Below are 22,564 nucleotides of genomic sequence, written 5' to 3'. Positions count from 1 at the left end.
TTTAGGCACGATTTTGACGCTGCTCTTCTACCAGGAGAAAGGCGTTTCGAAAAGCTGAGCAAATGCCTAGTGTGTCTAAGGCCTTAAAAGTGGCATTTTTGCCGCCACATGTGCAGGAGGCCTTATTGCGCATTGTCGCGCTTGTGAAAATGTGTATCAAAGGGCTGGGCTGTGAACGGGGCCCGGGCTTTCCATACACTTTAAACTTTGTGTGGCCCCAGTTGTAGAGCAGCACACGTCTATGTGCCTTCCTCATCCATTCAGAGTCCTGTGTGTAGACGAGGCTGCTGACTGGATGTAGTGCTGTGCTAGGCACAGGCCAAGGATGTGACTGATGTGTGAGAAGCCTCGGTGCAATGTACTGAGAACGTGTGTTGTGAGATGCATGCGATTTTCGTATTGGTCGTCTTTATTATTCCACAATTATTTTTTTGACGTGACCCTTGTTGTGGTTGGCCACATTCAACCATGAAAGTCTGTGACAGGCCAATACAGAAAACAGCACGAAGAGGAGCGCGCGGGGCTCGGCTCTCCCTGACACGAGCGGCTCCGGCGGGAGGAGACCGACATGGCGGCGGTGGAGGTGGCGGGGCCGTGTTCTGGGCGCAGGGAGGAAAAAAAAAAACGAGACACAGAGGAGGAGGAAGAGGGGGAGGGGAAGGCGACTCTCGCCTCCTCATACTCCCGGCGGGAGAGCATTGCAAGCTTCACTGCACGACTGCCCCCCCGCTGCCGGTCATGTGACCTTAACGTAACCGGACAGGAAAGCACCGACAGTTTTTTTTTCTGGTCGCTCTGTTCCAGCCCTCCTCTCCGAGAGGAAGACGAGACGGAGGAGGCGGCGGCGGCGGAGGAGCTCTGCGTGGCCATTAACGATACGTACGGCTGAGGTGAGGAGACTTTATCGGGCGGTCTGGCCGGCACCACGTGCACGCTCTTTTATTGGGGCCGCGTGGGAATGGGGACGTGTGTCCGGAGACCAGGGCTTCCCACTAGGGAGAGGAGGTTAATGGGGGACACTGAGGAGGGAAAGACGGGGCCTGGCATGCCGGACCGTGACTGCACCGTGCCGGCGGAGACTGCTCTATGTACGGCGGACGTGTGCTGAGGGCTCTCCGCCGCCTTCTACGCCGCTGTGGTGTACTACGGGGCACGGAACGGGCTACGGGGACAAAGGAAGGCCGAGGACGGCGGCCATGGCCCTCCCCGCCCCCCCTTTTCTGCCGCCATGTGTGTGCGCGCCAGCTCGTCCCCCTCCTCCCTCCACACCCCGCCTCTCCTCCACCGCTTAGGCGACAGCGCGAGCCGGAGCCATCTTTGTTCGTTAGGTTCTTCCCCTCCCCCATACACACACAGCTCTCCTCCCCCTCACAGCTGCGCGGAAGTGGCAGCGCCCGCCGGCTCCGCCCCCCTCCCCGGCCCCAGAATCACACGGCTCTGTATCCGGCCGGGGACGTCCGGAGACTCTACAGGCGGCGTGGGGCTGGGCCGCCAGGGGGCTCGGCTGTGTGTCTGTGGGGGTGGGGAAGAATGGTTGGAGTGGAGGCTCTACAGTGGCAGTAGGTCAAAGGGGCCCAAAACGTGCTTAGCAGAGCCGACGCCGCTGGATGGCTCTAACAATGGGCGGTGCCATCAGTGTGTGCACGTGGGTGAGGTGTTGTGTGTACCAGGCCCTGCAGTTCAGTGTGCTAGGTGATCTTTGAAGAGGGAATTTACTGACACTGATGTGTCTGCCAACCAATCAGCTGCCAGCTTTCTGTTTCAACGCCAAAGTTCAGACCTGTTTTTTTTTTTTTATATTAAGCATGTTTTCAGGAGCACAGGGCGATCAATGTGACCTAGCTTCCCATGGCTGCTCTCACATGGCTTCATTACAGAAACACATGTGTTTTTACAGTGCATTCTGCACCTGGGAAAAATAGACATGTGACTCAAAATGCAACTGTACGTGTGTTTATGATTAGTTTTAATGCAATTTCTATTCATTTCCATGTGGAGGTGTGTGTTGTTTTTTTACTGATCCATTTTTTTTTGTCCACTTTTACATTACAAAAGTGGAAGAAAAATGACCGTGTATTCCTATGGAACGTTTCATACTGGTCCATTTTAGGTCTGGTGCATTTTTTTTTTTAAATCCTGCTTGTTGAATCTTCAATGTAAAAAACCAACACAAAAATTGCACCTCCCCTTTGGAATCAAAGGAAAACGCAGTAAAAACACACATTGTATTTTTGGCACTGTTTTATGTCCTGGTATGTGTTTTTGGCACATTTTTGCTACAGATCAGTGTGAAAGTAGCTTTACCGCACCAACTATGCAACAAAGAGGACATTTAGTGATGGTTCACATATATGCGGACTGGATGCAATTTGAACCACATGATATGCGAAATAACATTGCTTCCTATGTTCACATACATTATGATGTCCGTTTATGAACCAGCGGTAATAGATCGCTGCTCAGTTCTCCAGCATTCTCGGAGAACACAGGTCTCCTGTGAATGCAGTTTATGAAGCAGTGTAGATCAGTTTTCCAAACGAAGGGAGAACAGTCTACAAACGCTGGAAAACTACTGATTTTACTATAATCTCATGAGATTACAGTAAAAGAGCAGTTTTACTAAGCAGAGGTAAATTATCGTTGCTTAGTTTGCGGTCCCTCCGATTCTCCAGCTCTGGGCTGGAGAATCTGGAGGAAAAACACAGATCGCCAGTGAAGGGCTCAACATGTTCTCCGCTGATCTCCTGAGTGTCATAAACTGAATGACCAGAGAATAGCTGCGATCCTCTGAATCGCAGCTATTCTTTGTGTCATAAACGGACACCTATATTGCCAAAAGTATTGGGACACCCCTCCAAATCATTGGATTCAGGTGTTCCAATCATCTCCATGGCCACAGGTGTATAACATCAAGCACCTAGGCATGCAGATGGCTTCTACAAACATTTGTGAAAGAATGGGTTGCTTTCAGGAGCTCAGTGAATTCAAGAGTGGGACGTGATACAATAGGAAGAAGGGTCAGATGCACACCAGAGGATAGATGAATATAGTGTATAATTATTGATCCATAGGACACACAAACCACCAGGACATGAATACAGGACCTGTTAACGTGTTAACACGATCTCGTGCTTAATCATGTGGCACCGTGATAAGTTGCCACCTGTGCAATAAATCCATAAAATTTCCTTGCTACTAGACATTCCACGGCCAACTGTTAGTGGTATTATAACAAAGTGGAAGCAACTCAGCCATGAAGTGTTAGGCCACATAAAATGACAGAGTGGGGTTAGTGCATGCTGAAGCGCAGAAGTCGCCAACTGCAGAGTCAGTAGCTAAAGACCTCCAATCTCTGCGTGCAACAGTGCATCAAAAGCTTCATGGAATGGGTTTCTGGCCAAGCAGCTGCATCCAATCCTTACATCTCTATGTGCAATTCAAAGCGTCGGATGCAGTGGTGTAAAGCACGTGGACACTGGACTGTAGAGTAGTGGAGATGTGTTTTCTGGAGTGAGGAATCATGCTTCTCTGGCAATCTGATGGGCGTGTCTGGGTTTGGTGGTTGCCAGGAGAACAGTACTTGCCTGACTGCATTGTGCCTAGTGTAAAGTTTGGTGATTACTGTTCTTCAAAGGTTGGGCTTGGCCCCTTAGTTTCAGTGAAGGGAACTCTTAAGGCATCAGCATACCAAGACATTTTGGACAATTTCATGCCCTCAACTTTGTGGGAGCAGTCTGGGGATGTTCCAACATGACTGCACACAAGTGCACAAAGCAAGGTCCATAATGATATGGATGAACAAGTTTGGGGTGGAGGAACTTGACTGGCCTGCACTAAGTCCTAACCTCAACCTGATAGAACACCTTTGGGATGAATTAGAGCGGAGACTGTGAGCCAGGCCTTCTCGTCTGACATCGGTGCCAGACCTCACAAATGCACTTCTGGAAGAATGGTCAAACATTCCCATAGACACACTCCTAAACCTTGTGGACAGCCTTCCCAGAAGAGTTGAAGCTGTTATAGCTGCAAAGGGTGGGCCAACTCAATATTGAACCCTACGGACTAAGACTGGGATGCCATTAAAGTTCATGTGCCTGTAAAGGCAGGCTTCCCAATACTTTTGGCAATATAGTGTATGCCCGGTGCACTGGCAGTGCGAATTGAAAAAGAGTCCTGCACGATTTCTGAGCAGTGCAGTCTGGTTCAGGTGTGGATTATAGGCTATTGACTTCTATGGGAACTGTTCCTAAAACGCACATATCGTTTGTGAACAGAATAAAATCTTGACCCTGCTATAAACCTGATCTGAACAACAACTGTATCAATTAGCTGTGAGACCGGAGCTTCAATCTGCACCACACGTGTGAGTCAGCACTTAGGCCTCATGCACACTGCTGCTCCTAAATTCACATTAGACTTGGTTCACATCTGTGTGGGATCTGCAAAAATACCTGCAGCCTCATCACTCACACTGAGGAATTTGATACCCGCAGGCGGGTGCCATTAATTGTAATGGCACGGCGCCCGCGTTTACTGAAACCGATCCCCTGGATTTTCCTCCTGTAGCAGCTGTATGCTGGTGGTAGGGCGAGGAGTAGATGCTAGATTTCAGCTGCTCCAGGAGGACAATAAAGGGATTCTTCAGAAGGCAGGTATTTTAAAAATCTGAATTCCCAGCAAGTGGCTGGGGATCGGCCCAGTCTGTGGACTGCAGAGCTCTGCAGACTGTAACTTCAGCTCTCTGCCCCCTTTTTTCTAAACTCTCAGTTAAGCTGTATAAATTCTGGACTTTGAACAGATGTAGAAAAGACTGCAGATAAACAGGTACAACTTATGTAGGATTTGTTTAACCACTTGCCCTCCAGAGGATTTACCCCCTTCCTGACCAGGCCATTTTTTGTGAAATGGCGTTGCATTACTTTAACTGACAATTGTGCGGTCATACAACGTTGTACATAAGTTTGTCCTTTTTTTTCCCCTCCCCACAAATAGAGCTTTCTTTTGGTGGTATTTGATCACCTCTGCGTTTTTTCCTATTTTTTTGCGCTATAAACAAAAAAAAAAAGACCGACAATTTTGAAAAAACCCAATATTTTTGACTTTTTGCTATAAAACATATTCAGTAAAAAATTTTTTTAAAAAATCAAAGTTCTTCATAAATTTAGGCATAAATATATTCTGTTACATCTTTGCTTTAAAAAAAAAAAAAAAAAATCCCAATACATGTACTGGAATTATATATATTAGTAATGGCGGCGATCGGTGGCTTTTAGCGGGACTGTAGTGGGCATTCTGTAGTGGGCATTCTGCCCACTATTAGAGCGGTCATATCGGTGCAGTTCCAACTTGGTCGGAGCTGCAACAATTTCTAAAGCAATTTCTGGCTTCCGTCCCCTACACTCCACCGAAACCGCCCTACTCAAAATCACTAATGACCTGCTAACCACCAAAGCTAATGGCCACTACTCAGTCCTCTTACTCCTCGATCTTTCCGCGGCCTTTGACACAATCGACCACCCCCTCCTCCTTAATAAACTACACTCCCTCGGCATCAAAGACTCCGCTCCCTCCTGGCTCTCCTCCTATCTATCCCAATGCTCCTTCAGCGTTACCTAGAACGCTACCATCTCCCCCTCTCTGTTGGGGTCCTCCAAGGCTCTGTCCTCGGGCCCCTTCTCTTCTCCATCTACACCTCTTCCCTCGGCAAACTGATACACTCCCATGGCTTCAACTATCACCTCTACGCCGATGACACGCAAATTTACCTCTCCACCCCTCGCCTCACCCTTTCAGTCTCCGCCCGTATCACCCACCTACTGAACGACATATCAGACTGGATGTCGCTCCATTTCCTCAAATTGAACCTTTCCAAAACTGAGCTCCTGATTTTCCCCCCACCCTCTCCATCACGACCAACAACGCCATCATCAGTCCCATCCCGCAAGCCAAAGTCCTAGGTGTCACTCTAGACCAGGGGTGGGCAAACTTTTTGACTTGAGGGCCGCAATGGGTTCATATATTGGACCCGGGGGCCGGACCAAGAGTAGATGAATGATGTGTATGTGTCATCCATAGTAAGTATAGTAATATTCCCCCATAGTAAGCATAGTAATTCATCCCCCATATAGTAATTCATCCCCCATATTAATTCATCCCTCATATAGTATTTCCTCCCCCACAGTACTATTCCCCCCCAAGTAGTAAGCCAAGTCCCCCCTGTGTCAATTCACTTACCTTTGCTCCGCGCGTTCCTCTCGTCGTGTTCCCGCTCCGTTCCGGTCTTCAGGGCGGACTGTGAGAGGAGCCTAGCTCCCCTCACGCTCGTCACGCTGACCCGCCTACACACATCCTGACAGCCAATGTTTGCCACGCTCCGCGGGCCGGATTAAAAGGTCCACCGGGCCGTAGTTTGCCCATTACTGCTCTAGACTCAGACCTGTCCTTCCAACCCCATGTCCAATCATTGGCAAACTCATGCAGGCTGCACCTCCTCAACATCTCCAAAATACGTTCGTTCCTAACCCCAGGCACTACTAAACAACTCGTTCACTCCCTTATTATCTCACGTCTGGACTACTGCAACTCCCTTCTCACCGGCCTACCTCATCACAGACTATCCCCGCTTCAGTCTATCCTGAACTCAGCGGCCAGACTCATCCACCTTACCAACCGCTCTGCTTCTGCCACCTCCCTCTGTCATTCCCTCCACTGGCTCCCGATTGCCCAACGCATTAAATTCAAACTACTAACACAGACATACAAAGCCATTCATAATACTGCCCCAAACTACCTCACCGACCTGATACCCAAATACCACCCTACCCGTAATCTTCGTTCCTCACAAGACCTCCTACTTTCTAGCTCCCTGGTCTCCTCCTCCCATGCCCGACTGCAGGACTTCTCCAGGACTTCCCCCATCCTCTGGAACTCACTACCCCAATCCATCAGACTGTCACCTACCCTCCTCACCTTTAGGCGCACCCTGAAAACCCATCTCTTCAGGGAAGCCTACCCTGCCCTCACCTAACAGCCAATCTCCTCCACTCCTCCTACCTCTCCATGCCCCACAGCCACTTCCTCCTGTACCACTATCCCCTCCCTCCTAGATTGTAAGCTCGAAAGAGCAGGGCCCTTGAACCCCTCTTGTTTTGTTTTTTTACTGTATTGTCTCATGTTCTGTCCCCCACAATAATGTACAGCGCTGAGCAAACCTTTTAGCGCTATGTAAATACTGTATAATAATAATAATAAAGTATATGCACTACTTTTGTTGCGATTTGCATGTCAGATGTCTTGCAAATCACAACTGAAATCGGCAGGTCACCCGATTTTGAAATCGTGCAACTTCACTGTAAGTCGCACGATTTCAAAATCAGCTTTGATGTGACTGGGGTGGTAAGCTACTCTGCAAGCACAGTTAACTGCACACAATCGGCAGTGCAGAACCTGAGGGAACTTCCAAGCATGCGCTGGAGAGATGTCATCTCAGCCCAGCCAATAACAGTGGCGATTGACACCCGGAGATGTCAGTGTCCGGCAGTGCTTTAATTTATTACCCTGGCCCTTCAGAGAGGCTGTGTATCCTCCTTGGTTATTGTGGTGTTCTCAGGAATCATTGCACAGTTGTTGGAGAAGAGTTCTTCCAGAGCGGAGGTGTACTTGCCATGCTTACATTGAGTAAGTGAATGAGCAAAGAGTTTGAAAAAGTGGGACTATGGGATTTCCTCAGAGGGAGCATCCAGTCAGGCTGTGCATGATCTTGTAACTGTGAACCAGAAGGGTTCATTTTTGGGGTATGACCAGAATACATTTCGCATTGACCCTTCTTTTTGGCACAGTCAGCAAGTACTTGAGATTGAAGGGAATATCTTGTGAAAAGCTGTGGGTGTCTGATACCATTTGGTTATAAATGTATAGTTGGTTTCTTGGTACCTGTTGGCTATTGAGGCCTTGTGAGCAAAATAGATGGTGCTGGGGTAAAGGACATATTCAGTTCTTGTTCCCCTTTCAAAATACAGAAGTAGGGGAGGGAGATCGAGGCTTTTTTCGAGAATTGTCATTTAAGATTGAGTTCCTCTAAGCATGCCAGGTTTCTGGCAAAAAATGTTGAATTTATTCAGACTACATGAGGGAGGGGTGGTTGGGAAATCTGTAGTTTCCCCCAAAATCACAGCATTGTGTGAGGATGCATGGATGGGGTCCAAGTAATCGCCCTTGCAAATTGTGTGGCTCTAAACTTGTGTTCTGTAAGCCTTTGATGGAAGACAGGGTCTGGTAGGCACAGTAGAAATTCTGGGTGCCCAATAAGTGGGGTTAGGGGGTTGAGGAGATGTGGGGTTCTGGAAAGTACTTGGCTGCTACTGCTACAATAGGCCCAATGGTTGGGTGTTTAGACAGGGAGGGATAATGTTTAAGATTATCCATTGCAAGACTTAGGGAGGAAAGATGAAGAATTCCTGTTGAAGTGAAATCAATTGTTTATGGGAGGAATGCTTGAAACAGTTAGCTGTCCTAATGAGGTGAACTGCCTTATGGTAAAGGAGAGGGTCAGGAATATGGAAGGCTGCCCCTGTGCTTCAGTAGGGTCAGTGTTGTCCTGCTTGTAGTTACTGGTAGGGAAGTGGCTAATTTCATAAATTCTGCTGTAAAAGATTGGAGTAAAACTGTGGGTAGGGCGATTTAAGGTTTGAATATAGGAGTCGAAGCATGACAGGTATGTTTTATCATTTTAGAAGAACTTAAAAATGTACATGATTGTTTCAGAGACCTATGCTTAAGCTTTCCAGTGCCTGAGACTATGCCTATAACTTGCAGTAATATGAATAATTACAAACAAAAAAAAACTGTTAACAAGCAGTTATTGCATCTTGTATAGTAGGTTATAATATTGTAGATGTTTTGTAGCAAACTGCAAAAGACTGGTTGCTAGAACTAGAACATCGTTGTGTTATGTCTATAAAACAGTCATCATGTAGTAAGTCGTTAGAAACATAATTGATGTAAATGGAATTACAGATCAGTATGAAGAGCATAGAGAGAGGTCCCCAAATCTGATATTTTAGGGTTTGCCTAGACCCATTTTATAAACGGTTACTCCACTGTTGGAGGGAGGGGCTACAGTATGTACAGGGGTGTGGAAATATTTGGAAAAACTACTTGTCCAGGGACTAAATCGGTGTCCCAGTCTACTTGTCCCTCATGACAATCTACTTGTCCTGATAAAAAAACCATACATTTTAACCAAAACCGTATTTAACCACTAGCCTACTGGGCACTTATACCCCCTTCCTGCCCAGGCCAATTTCCAGCTTTCAGCACGGTCACACTTTGAATGATCAGTGCACATGTCCTCTCTGAGGGATTCCGATTACCGGCTCTGCTCTCCTCTCGAGCTGTCAGCGTGACAGCTCGTGAGGAGAGAAATGCCGATAACTGCATTTCCCTATTTACATGCGATCAGCTGTGATTGGACACAGCTGATCACATGACCGAGCCGACATCTTCGGCTCTTTCCATTGATCGGTGATCCGCTGTGTTCAAGGGAGCCGTGCATGCGCGGTTAGAATGGGATGACGTCCTCCAGAATGAGAGAACAGCCTTGCGCCCGTAATTACACTATATGGCAGGCGGGAGACGGTTAAATCTGCTTTAAGTAATGTCTGGGGCTTTTAAAAACAAAAAGGGCTTTATGGTGATTTAAAGATTTTATTATTTGTAACATTGTGCTGTTTATCCTCTCCTCCCCTCCCTGCCTGTCTCCAGCACCGCAGCCGGGGACTAGCAGGGAGAGGAGAGACCTTGCAGTGTAATGAGGAAAGGAGAGTGTCAGGCTTATTCTTTATCCCTTTCGCTGCCAGAGCCGGTTTTGCATTTTTTGCACACGTTTAAAAAATCATTTAGGCCTGAAGATTGCATAAACCCCCAACATTATATATTTTCTGAAATCAGAAATTCTAGAGAATAAAATAGTGGTAGTTCCAATTTTTTATGTCGCACAATATTATCACAAAGGTCTAGGAAACCCAAAGTTTCAGAAAAAAATAATAAGTAAGTTATAAGTAATAATAATAAGTTAATTTTAGGGCACAAAAATCAATAAATTATCCAATTTTTTGTAAAAAAAATAAATGACGAGGTTGCATCGAGTAAATGGATATGCAACATGTCAAACCTTAAATGCAGGTAATATCCGATTGCCTCTCGGGGTATCGGGAAGGAATTTTTTTTCCCAGCAGGAGCAAATTGGATCATGCTTTGCTGGGTTTTTTTTTGTTTGCCTTCCTCTGGATCAACTGTGGGTATAGGATTATAACTTTTTTTTCTATGGTTGAACTGGATTGACTTTTGTTTTTTTTCAGCCTGACTAACTATGTAACTATGTAAATTTGCATGCACTCCTGAAACGGCAACAAACTTTAGAACCCTATATTTTTTACAGGTTGTGCTTTTAAAGCCCCTTATAGGTCATTGGTTTAGCTTAAAGAAGGAGGTCTGGTGATAGAATTATTGCTCTCATTCTGGCATGCGCGGCGATATGTAACGTGTTTCGCAATCAATGTTTTCATGTGTAGGCAACCCAGCGTGTGCTTTTATGTCTGTGTGTGTGTGCGTGCGTGCGTGCATACATATGTGGGGTCTTATATGCTTGGGTGTAACTTCATTTTAAAAAAAACATTTTTTTTACTTAACTTATGTGATGATATTTTTGGTGAAAGACCCTGGATATCTCCCCTGTGCTCCCCTGAATGTTATGCAGTGCATATCGCACCGCATTACATTCTTTCCCGGCCTCTGTGACCAGGAATCTGCCAAACGGGGACCCGGAAGTGACGTCACATCATTTCTAGTCAGGACAAGAAGGGGAGGGGAGCGCATGTGTCCAATCTCATCCCTCTCCTCCGCCACATCCCGCGGCACCCACTGACCCAGTCCTGGGCCCGCAGATGGGCAAGTTGAGCCCGAGACATAAAGCTGGCTGGGGAGAGAGGCTGGCACTGTGGGCTGTGTGGAAGCAATGCTTCCACTTGACAGGTGAGCCCTGCTGCTTGTCAACAGCAGGGCTAAAGGAAAAAAAAAAAAGAATTGCACATCCCTGATGTTCATTGCAAAAATGTTAACAAAATTTGTAATAGAGTCCTACCTGTTTTTGTTCTTAAGAAAAAGCTGTATATTCTAGTATCTCCTTAGAAGTCTGGTGTGTTTGTCTTTTATCTAATCAGCTGATGCAGTTGTAGGATTCTGAAAGGTTGCAGTCTGCATTCCTTTAGAAGTAATTAACATTTAGAGAGTATCTTACCAAACCTATAATTCCTGTTGCAGAGGATGCCTAAGATCTGACCTTTATCTTAGTGCAGACTTCTGGGAAAATCAATGAGAAAGGGGCTGTGCCCGCATTTCAAGGGTTAACTGCACAGTTAGGTCTAGGGAACGCAAAAATAGATTTGCCCTACCCTCTGCTCATGCAGGCTCTTCTGCACTGTTATACCTGTCCCCATGCCCTCTTCTTCCCCGTGCTCTGGTGGTCCAGAGTCCTGATGACATAAAAACTGATGCAAGGTCCATAGTCCTGTATTGGATGGAAGGATGCTGAGGGACGGTCCACTCCAGGGACTGTAGGTGAGCGTTGGATGCTAGGAGAGTGGAGGAAGGATAATTGCTTTTACCTTTCCCCTAGACCAGGGGTGTGCAACTGTGGCCCGCTAGCTGTTGGTGAACTACAAGTCCCATCATGCCTCTGCCTTTGGGAGTCATGCTTGTAGCTGTCAGTTTTGCAATGCCTCATGGGACTTGTAGTTCTACAACAGCTGGAGGGCCACAGTTGCCCACCCTGCCCTAGACTAAATGAGCAGTTAACCCTTGTAATGCAGGGACAGCCCCACTGCAAGGGAGAGTTTTCAGGTTTCCTGGAATTCAGCTTTAAAGAGGTCCTCAGAAAGATATTATGCTTTCAGCCGCTGCCCTTTTGTAGCTTGCGTACATATTTATTGATCTATATGGATATGTATCGTGTATGAATTTGTCTTTCTATATAAGGATAAATAATTGCCTGAGAATGCAGCTTTTTGTGAATGTGCCTACTTGTATTTGGATATTTTGTAAGCCATCAATGCAAAGTCTACATCTTGGCAAAGCATCAGAGCGAGCTCATAGCATTGGCTTGTTAAAGTGTTAATGTATGGCTTCTCTGCTGTGTGTAGATATCATCGGGGTGGCTGCACAGCCCCCAGTCACTGAAAGCAGAACTCCGGTGAAAATGTTTTTTTTGTAGTGGTGCACCAAAATGAAAATTCTGGAGCCGAAACTGATTCCACAAATTCAGAATGCATGTGGCCGAAAACCAAACTGAAATGTCTGCGTACGTGGGGGTGGGGAGGCTCCAGTTTCTTTTTTTTTTTTCTTTTAATTTTTTTCTACTTTCATGTAAATATTTTTTTTTTTAAAACTTATGATTTTATTGCTATCACATAGGGGACCAATAGTCCCCTATGTGATAGCATATGAGTGACAGGTCCTCTTTGTAGGGGGGAGGGGGTGGGGGGCAGTGTGTGCAAGGAGGGGGCAGGAGAGGAGCAGTGTATACAGAGAGGCTCCCTCACTGGCTGTCACTATATGTCCGTGACGATTTTTAAATGCAATTGCCGACATTTTTTTTTCTCTTCACTGTTAGCTCACAGAATTAGCTGTCACTTTCCCTGGAGCTAAAGGAAACTATTTATTTTATGGGGGAAAAAAACTAAAAGGAAATATTGTTTCTTTCAACTTTGGGGAAAGTGACAGCTAATTCTGTGAGCTACAGTGAAGAAAAAAAAAAACGGTAATTACATTTAAAAACCGGCACTGACAGATACTGACAGCCAGTCACTATGTACAGTGCTCCTCTCCTGCCTTTCTCAGATGTCCCCTAACCCACCCCCCCACTCCTCACATCGGCTGTACACATAGTCTCCTGATCGGCTAACTTTTTCCTATTGGCAAAATGCCGATAGGGCTATTCTCAGCCGAGATTTCGGTGGCCGAAATTTCGATGCATCCCTAGTTTGTTTTTTTTTTTTTTTTCCCATGCAGTGGGTTAATTGCTAGTTTTGCCTAGGGGCTCAAGGATTAGCTGTACTTACCCTGTCCTCCGATCCTCCGGAAAAACGTACTCTCCCACCGTCCTCATGTCTGGAGCCAGTCTGTGGGAGTCGTGGTGTCAGGAACAGCCCATTCACAAGACCGCTAGTGTGTGGGGAGGGTACAGGAGTGGTGGGGAACTGTCTTGCTCACAGAGGATTGGCGGATTAGGTAAGTATACCTTTACTTTCAGAGCCCCTAGACAAAAACAAACATTTAACCCTTGTAGTGCAGGCACAGCCCCACTTGTATGGAAAAATCAATTTTTTCCCCAGATTTCTTCAGATTTCAGCCTGTACTATGGATACTGCTGACATTGAGACTAGAGTACTGCTCATGGTCTCATGTCTGGCTGATTTGGGGGGAATATTTTTATATAACACTATATAGATAAATTAGTAATTGTTTTTACTGTTAAATCTCTTATTTAAAGTTTCGCATGGTTTTTGTTGTTCTACAAAAACACTAATTTTTTAAGCTACAAAAAATTGTAACTAAAGTAGAATTAGGCAAAACTTTTTTTTTTCTTTCATTTAGGATAGAGTACGGTACGGTTATAACCCCAGTCAGATTTTTGACATCTGTGTCTCATTTTGGAGATTTGCCTTCACTTCCTGTCCCAAGCAGGAAGTCAGAGGAAATCCATGCAAATTAAGTGAATCCCAGAATTAATTTCCCCTCTATTACTTTGTGACAACCCAAATTTGGGATTTTCTTTTACTGTCATTTTCAATGATGATGGTAAACAGGACAAATATAAATGATGAATCTCCCTAATAGGGGCACAGACAGAAATAAAAAACCAGACAATGGTTATAATCCCTCTCCACTCTATCCAAAACTAAAAAAAAATGTTGCCGTTTAGTTATACTTTATCACAATACAGTTTGTAGTAAGCGTTGAGGTCATGTTCTGTGTGTGTTTGTTAATATATAAAGACTCTCATGTCGTAGATGTTAAAACCTGCAGTAGGCAACAGAGAATTCTCTTTGTTTAGGCAGCCTATTTCTCTTTTCTATCCTCCGTTTCAACACTGCTGTCTTAGACTCTTTGGCATCTGATGCTTCTGGAGGTGTCTGACCATGTCACCGTCTTTCCTTCCTCCAACTCCTATGTCACTGCTAAGTCCTGCATTGATATAGAGGTCAGAGGAAGGAACCAGCATGTGGTGTAGGACGCAGGAATTCGACCCTCCTGTAAGTGCTCAATGCCAAACGGGCTTTTCAGGGCTACGTTGTTGAAATTGAGAAGTAGAAGAAATGAGCCAACAGATCCTAATATACTTTGCCTTATGTTGCAGGGAAGCAAAGGTTTTAAATCTCTTTAATCACTAAAGAGGTGGACAAAACAAGTCATTTTACCACTTATGTAAATAGAACCTTTCTTGTACTTTGTTTTCAGGCTCCATTGAAGCAAGATGGATTTGGCCAATCATGGACTTATACTTCTGCAACAGCTAAATGCCCAGAGAGAATTTGGTTTTCTCTGCGACTGCACAGTAGCCATTGGGGATGTTTACTTTAAGGCACACAAGTCGGTCCTTGCATCATTTTCCAACTATTTCAAGATGCTCTTTGTTCACCAGACAAGGTAATATGTCTTGATATTGGTTAAATACAATGGTACCTTTCTGTACTAGTTGAAAAATCTTCTGCCCTCTACACCACCACCTTCTAAAAGTTTTATAAAGTGAAGAAAGCAATGTACTAGAACAAAAGGTCTCTAGGATTAAACTGCTCAGGAATGGTTGTACATTTAATCTGGGCTTGAGCTGTAGCTTAAAGCAGAACTTGACTGTATCTGAGCACCACAAACTGAACTCCTAATTTATTTTGAATATTAAAAAGCAAACTTGCCCATTCATCCATTTCTCCATACTTTATTTAGCTGAGAAATGATTTTGAAAAACTCACTAGCATTTCTAGCCGTGGTCATCTTGAGTAAGGGCAAAGGATTAATATAGCATTTACTTCTTGGAATCCATCTGCCCTTAATTCAGGCATGCAGGCAAGAGGTTGTGCTTAGTTGAGAAAGCTCCTCCACCAACTAAAAGAAAAATTTCCATGAAGGCTCCTGCTATGTATGACATCATTTTGGCCTAGGCTAGAAACCCGGAAGAAACTGAAACAATGTAAAACAAATGTTTAAAACAAGTTAATATAATATACCTTCCTATCTATTTAGGTTCCTTCACCCGCAGCCTTAGGTTTAGATTCCTTCAGCCGCAGCCAACACATGCTACTCTATAAAAACGTATGGCACCCCCATGCATCTAAAAATGCATCACATTTTTGGGTGCGGGAACTGTAGGGAAATCAAATGGTTCAAAAGCACCATGTGATTTCCCATATGCTACATTTAAAAAATGATGAAGGGACCTTTTGCCTGCATGAAACACAGGAACAGCAGTCCATTCAAATGAATAGGCTGCCATCCCCGTGATTACACAGCTCGCAGAGCTGCAATAGTGTGAACCAGGGCTTACGGTAACAGCATAAGGAATACAAACAGTTAATGTTGATTGAGAGAGTTTAGTTCCATTTTAAAGTGTGCTAACCATATTTTTTTATGGCTAGAAAAAGTTGGTGAGGCTGGATACATGCTAGAGGTTTTTTTTTTTTTTTTTTTCATTCAACCCAGCAGGCAGAACAAAATAAAAAAACAGATCACTGTACTAACTCAAGCAATGATGGTGTGGTGATCTCTCCCGCTGTGCCTTTGTGTTTTGACAAGTGGACTGTCCCCAGCCTGCCAGAACACACTGAACGCTGCCAGTGCTGATTGGATGCGGGTCAGATGCTGAGTTTCCAGCATACCCATTCGACAGAAGTTTGTTGTGGGATCGGCTTCTGTAGAACAGATAGCTGTACACATGGGCCGAAAGTTGACTGGTTCCTGGGGAACCGACTCTTTTTTGCCATGTTTCCACCCTTGTGTACCTAGCCTATGGATTAAAACTGCTGTCCAGTTTTACTTATATTTGTATATATTTATTAGAGATATTTCTCCTCATTCAGTTCACCAGACAGGAAATGAGCAAAATCTCCAACAGCAACGCGGACAGAAGTAAAAAGCTTTTTGTTTTGCTGACACGGGGCGGACTGGAATCTGTCAGCTTTTTTGTGTACTTGCTGCAGATTTTATCTCCCTCCCTGTCTGGGGAAACTATTGCCACAGTGACAGCCCCCGGTCACATCGGGTGCGACTTGGCATGTGATTTGCATGCCAGGCGACTTGCAAATCGCATGCCAAGCTGCACCCTATTGTCCTCTATTAGATCGATCATATCGGTGCGGTCCCGACTTAGTTGGAGCCGAACCGATTTCTAAAGTAGTACATGCACTACTTTTGTTGCGATTTGCATAGACATCTGTGTCAGATGTCTTGCAAATCGCAATGAAATCGGCAGGTCACCCGATTTTGAAATCGTGCGACTTCACTGTAAGTCTCACAATTTCAAAATCTGCTTTGATGTGACCAGAGTGTAAGGGAGAGAAAAGCTCTCTAACAGAGCCCCGGATAGCAGTAAAAAAAAAAAAAAACATAGGTCTTCACACTTGATCCAAAAAATGTTTTGTTGGACATAGACTTTAAGATCTCATTCACAGCACAATCCCCGTGTTCAATGTGTGGTTTTGCAAGTACATTTAGTAGTATTTAGTATTTTTAATTTAGTGGTATTTAGTATTTTTACATGCATTCCGGTGTGTTCACGTACATTCTATTTTGTTTTGTTTTTTTTGTTTTGTTTTTATGCACATAAAAGTAACATAATGGTGCAAATAGGGTATTCATTATTCCTGCAAATGCATTGATACAGCATGTAAAAACTCCTTTTACATTGAGAGCTTGTTTACACCATACACAGTTAGTTGCAGGTCACTTAAACATAGTGCCAGTTTTCTAATGTACTGATGCTGGGTGCACTGTACCAGGTCTAGACTGCTAATTGTAGAAGGTCTAGAATTAGACTGCTTGTAGATGTGGTTGTTGGTGTTTGTGTTGTGTAGGTCTATTATATTTAATCCGTTTTGCAAACGGTAATGGAGCCTTTCGGCCACAAGAGACCAGTGTGAATTTCAAGGCATTGAATTTAGAATGGTTGATTTTAAGTCAAGTGAAGGTGGGTGCTAAATATTTTAGTTTAGGTTTAGGGTTCAGGTGATAGGAGGTGTAATTTTTCTGTGGTCAGGACAACTTGTGAATCACACATTTTTTTTTTGTTTTATTTTTTTTTTTTTTAATTTGGCACCAAAAGCCCCATATTGTGCCACCACAGAGTGTACTGTAAAGGAAGAGAGAACTTGGCAAGTTCTCTTGCCAAATGTTTTGCCAGCTGAACAAAAGCTATAAAAAAAAGAGCTGCTTGTTGCAGTAAAATGTATCTAACCGATACTGTACATTTCTGCAGAGCCTTATTAAAACCATCTCCTTCATTTTCCTGCCTAGCAGAATATCATTCAGAGAAAAGCACAAGTGACTGGTAAGTTCTGTACTGAGTTCTTCCTCCCGCAGAACCTCTCATTTTGAGAAATTTCACCAGTCCATAGGGAGTAAGGTGTGTTTGTAATCCCTCCAGAACTGAAGGTGGTGGGAATATGAATTACAGTTCACTAAGTTTTTTGCAATTCACCTAGTAGACTTGGAAGGTAGGTGGGGGAAGTAAGCAAAGCTGGAGTTTTCAAATGATTTTTGTGTAAATTATATCCCTTTTTTGCACTGCCCTTTTGGTTATTTTACATCAATGATGTTCTAGGCATTTAGGCAGTATTTTCCCAGTTATAGCAAACCGCTTAAACTACTAGTGTGTTAATATGTATCAGAAACATAGACATGTATTGTGCAGTATATTTTTGATGTCTGGAAGACCTTTTTCTGATAGTTTTTTATTTCTCCTGCAGTGAATGCGTACGTTTAAAATCAACGGACATCCAACCGGATATCTTCAGCTATCTTTTACACTTGATGTATACTGGAAAAATGGCCCCTCAGCTTATTGATCCTGTGCGCCTTGAGCAAGGCATAAAGTTTTTGCATGCCTTTCCTTTAATACAAGAGGCCAGCCTTGCAAGTCATGGTGGATTTTCTCATGCAGATCAGGTTTTCCCTCTTGCATCTTCTCTCTATGGTATCCAGATTGCAGATCATCAGATCAGACAACCAACAAAAGTTACAACTGCAGCTGAGAAGACTACACGAGAAAATCGACCACAGTCTTCGAGGGTGAACCAGGAAACAACATCAGACAATGTACAGTTAAATCAACTCCCGTCTTCATTGCCAGCAGCAAACCGGACAAATTTAACTTTCTCTGAGCCAGTGCATGCTCCATTGTCTCCAGAGCCCACCTCATCTGTTCCTGCTCCTTCTGCACTGGAAGAAAATAGCATGGAGGAATCGCCAAGCGAGGAGCAAAATACATCCCTCACAATTGCTCATGTCAAGCCAAGCATCATGAAGAGGAATGGAAGCTTTCCCAAATATTATGCCTGTCACTTGTGTGGTCGCCGTTTTAACTTGAGGAGCAGTTTGCGTGAACATCTTCAGCTTCACACAGGAATGCCATTTAGCGCCACTGCTGGGCAGACTGAGGCCAGTGTCTCTCCTTCTTTCTGTAATAATGGGTCAGAGATAGGAAAGGAATCCATGGAGACAACAGAGACTGGCATGATAAGTGACAGTGATATGGCTCCGATCTCAGACTCGCCGATAATAGATGGTCAGCAGCAGGCTGAGACGCCGCCACCGTCCGATATTGCAGATATAGATAACTTAGAGCAAGCCGACCAAGAAAGAGAAGTGAAACGTAGAAAGTATGAGTGCACTATCTGTGGGCGTAAGTTTATTCAGAAAAGCCATTGGAGAGAGCACATGTACATCCACACGGGCAAGCCATTCAAGTGTAGCACCTGTGACAAGAGTTTCTGCAGGGCCAACCAAGCTGCTAGACACGTATGCCTAAAGAGTTCTGACACCTACACGGTGGTCGACAAGCAGACTCTGGAGCTGTGTTCGTTTGATGAAAGCAGTCAGTTAGACAACATGCTCGTTCAAACAAATAAACGTTACAAGTGCAACTTGTGCGACAAAACGTTCTCCACGCCTAATGAGGTGGTAAAACATACGTGCCAAGGCCAAAACTCAGATGTCTTTGCTCTTGAAGACGAAGGAAAGTCAATCTTGTTAAGTAGTGGGGACTCAGAACCAGCAGACACTGAGAACTCTATGCTAGCAACTATTAAAAAAGAGCAAGAGCCTGTGCTTGATTAGCTTTGCTGGTTGTGTACATATATAAATATATATAATTTCCTACTGTGTACATTTTTTTAACCTAGAGAATTTGTCATTTCTATCTCCTCCATCCCTTTTTACCTTACTGCTTTTTTTTTTTAGTTTCGAGATCATATGCAGAACCCTGAGGAACAGTTTTTGGTGTACAAGACCAAAATCTTTTTCATGGGTTGTATTAGGCATTTATGATTTTTTTTTTTTCTTTTCTTTTCTTTATATGATTTGTTTTTGTTCGTCCAAAGGAAACTGGAACAATGTAATGGCCTCCCTGATGTCAGTAGAACTACTGAAATTTAATAGATAAATCTAAGCTTTTTTTTTTTTTTTAGATGATAAATGTTTTGAAGTGTATCTGTGAATATTGGGGGAACAAGGATTTTGGGTAAGAGAAGTTTAAATAAATATAAATACTTACCATGTTTAATATATGAATTTTATTTTCCTCATACTCCATGTCCTTTAAAACAGGAAGGAAGGGGCTGACAGCACATAGATCAGCAGATGATCAATGGTAATACAAAATGGCATATTTATTTCACTGATCAGGATTAATCAAATCCATAGAAATAAGTTTTGTCTTTTTAGTTTTGCTATATCTGCCACATAATAATCTATGCTGCTCTATTTGATATATAAGTGGAGTCATTGTGTTGCCAGTGTATGTGTAGTACAGACACTGGATGTATTCAGATCGGTTGTTGATAGAGTAACATCTCCAAATCTCCCCTGATACAGTTGCACTACCTTGCCAAGAATTGTCCGTGATGATCAGTATGGATATGTATTTCTAGGGCATTCAGCCATTATACCAATTCTTAGATCCCCATAAAAAAAGTCTGTAGTTTTATTTGGAAATAAAAGCATATATTTGGTAGACGAAGCAACAGGATTTTAAAAATTTTTTGTTAAGGCACAAATTAATTAAAAATGTTTTTTATTTAATTTGTAGTCTGCCGTGTTTAAATGCTGCATGCATTTTTTTTTTTGTTTTGTTGCTTACTGCTACATGCTATGCTAGGTTGAAAATGACTACCTTTGTTTAGCATGGGGGTAAATAGGGGAACACACTACCCTATTTTGTGGGTGGTTTGTTTGACTCTGAAAACTGCTACATGTAGAAATGTGCTCATAATTGGATAGCAGGCTTTTATTCCCTCACAGACTTCCTAGCTAAACTAATGTAGTGATTGATCTGTCATTGTGGAGGAGGAAGCACTGCTTAGTTCCCAGGTAATCTCAGTGTTAATGCCCCCAAAGTGTATGTTTCCAGTTGTTTTGGAATACATTTTAACATGCACATGATAACCTGCTGTGCCTTATTGATTACCTAGATATACTTTTTTGCTAATGATGACCGTAAACCTACACTGAATTTGGATTTTAGCCCCTATGTTATCTGTGCATAGTGGGGGATTTCCCATTTCTAAATATCTTTTTATTATGTAAAATAAAATCCCCAGTTCATTAGTACATAGAAATTTATATTGTTCTTAGGGATAGATGAAAAAACACCATTCTGCAATTAGTTTTCATTATGTAGTTGGTGTGAATGAAAAAGAATTTTGCAAGGGTTTCCAAAGCTTAAATGCAAGAGTGATCATTTCTTTATTTCGGTTCCAAATTTCAGTGTTTTATGTTTCGCTCTGCACAGCTACAGTGCCCTTTTATTTTATTTGCAGGTTATTTCATATGCGCCTAGATTTATTTTTAACATTAAAATTATTTGCCATGACACCTTTATATTGAACAAGGCTTTCAAGCAGAGGCTCTAGAATAGTTGCTTGAGTTAGCCTGTCGGTTGATACCTGTTGACACATATAAACTTTTATTTTCTTCAAAATAAAGCAACCTTTTTCAAAAAGTAATATTCTGTCATTTATTTAATATTTTTTTTTTACTGTCTTATTCACAGCTATGGATATTCAGAAATGAAAAGTAGCCTAAGCAGTATTGTGAAACACTTTAAGGCTTCATGCAAACTAGCATGCAACACTGGATAAAAAAACGCTGGTAATAGCATTTTTTAGTAACGTTTAGAAGTGTTTAGGAGCGTTGGCATTTTCTTTGCATTTTTACAGGACATGTAGAGGAAAATAAAAAACTAGAAATAAGCTGATAAGTGTTTTAGGAGCATTTAGCTTTTTTTTTCTGCTGGAAAAACATTCCAAAAAAAACCCTGCAAATACAATTTTATTTTTTTGTCTGCTCCTAGACGCTGAAGCTCAAAAAATTCTAATAGCCTAAAGTAGTGTGCATGGACACATAGGTTAACACTATTTAGCTTCTAGGAGCAGAAAAAAATATGCTGATAATAGCTTCTAGGAGCTTAAAAAAAAATGCTAGTTTGCATGGAGTCTAAAGATTAAGCTATACATTTTTTTACTTTAACTAGGGGAATAAGTGCATACAGCACTCGGTTTTGCTGAAATCTGTCTCTTCGTTTGTAAGCAGCAGACAAGTTCCCTTTCCACTTTGACCAGGCAGCTAGGAAGAAGATAGATTTGTGATGGCATGCTCTGGTCTCTGACAGCCAGGGCCGCTCTGGAGATTGGCGCTGCCATTCTTCGTGAGATTTCAGTTTTATGAATGAGCGATCAGCAAATGTCGGGCTGTGTTCTTCATGGCACAGGCCTAGTATTGCTGACTCATTAATAAATAGTAAACGCTCACACAGCTCTGTGTATGTGTATATGCAGCCCTAAGTGATCTGACACTGTTATGAATGAATGAGAAGCTCTGCTTGTTCATTCATAATAGTAAAAAATCATTCAGAGCTGCAGCTCTGTTGTACGGTGTCTGCAGCTGCTTGTACACGCAGGGCAGCTACTTTACACAGAGCCAAAGCTCTCCGTGATCTTTAACCACTTGCCTTCCAGAGGATTTACCCTCCTTCCTGACCAGGCCATTTTTTGCAATATGGTGCTGCGTTACATTGACAATTGCATGGTCATGCAACGCTGTACATAAATGAAATTTTTGTCCTTTTTTTTCCCACAAATAGGGCTTTCTTTCGGTGATAATTCCAGTATGTATACCGCCATTTGTAATGTTATAACTTTTACGTAAACCAATTAATTTACACATATTGGGATATCTTTTTTAGCAAAGACATGTAACAGAATACATTTTGGCCTGTATTTGAGTAAATTTGATTTTTTTT

The 22,564-nt window shown here is 43.2% G+C and overlaps 1 protein-coding gene across 1 annotated transcript; it reads left to right on the top strand.

The window, feature by feature from the left end:
- The first annotated feature begins 502 nt into the window (after positions 1-502).
- Positions 503-21,269, top strand: ZBTB2 (zinc finger and BTB domain containing 2). Its single transcript, XM_089694282.1, has 3 exons — positions 503-890; positions 14,515-14,703; positions 18,015-21,269. Exons 2-3 carry the CDS (start codon positions 14,531-14,533, stop codon positions 19,381-19,383), a joined length of 1,542 nt encoding a protein of 513 aa, XP_089550408.1. The 5' UTR covers positions 503-890; positions 14,515-14,530; the 3' UTR covers positions 19,384-21,269.
- Positions 21,270-22,564: the final 1,295 nt, after the last annotated feature.

This window comes from Staurois parvus, unplaced genomic scaffold, assembly GCF_062004578.1.
Source record: "Staurois parvus isolate SC_StPar_1 unplaced genomic scaffold, SC_StPar_1.0 ptg000657l, whole genome shotgun sequence".
Classification (NCBI taxonomy): domain Eukaryota; kingdom Metazoa; phylum Chordata; class Amphibia; order Anura; family Ranidae; genus Staurois; species Staurois parvus.
Note: the sequence above shows the minus strand (reverse complement) of the source record. Positions and strands in the feature narration are given on the sequence as shown.

Coding starts and splice junctions, on each gene's coding strand:
- ZBTB2 (XM_089694282.1), top strand. CDS start 14,531: ATGGATTTGGCCAATCATGGACTTATACTTCTGCAACAGCTAAATGCC. Junction 14,704..18,014: donor CTCTTTGTTCACCAGACAAG/GTAATATGTCTT, acceptor TTTCTCCTGCAG/TGAATGCGTACGTTTAAAAT.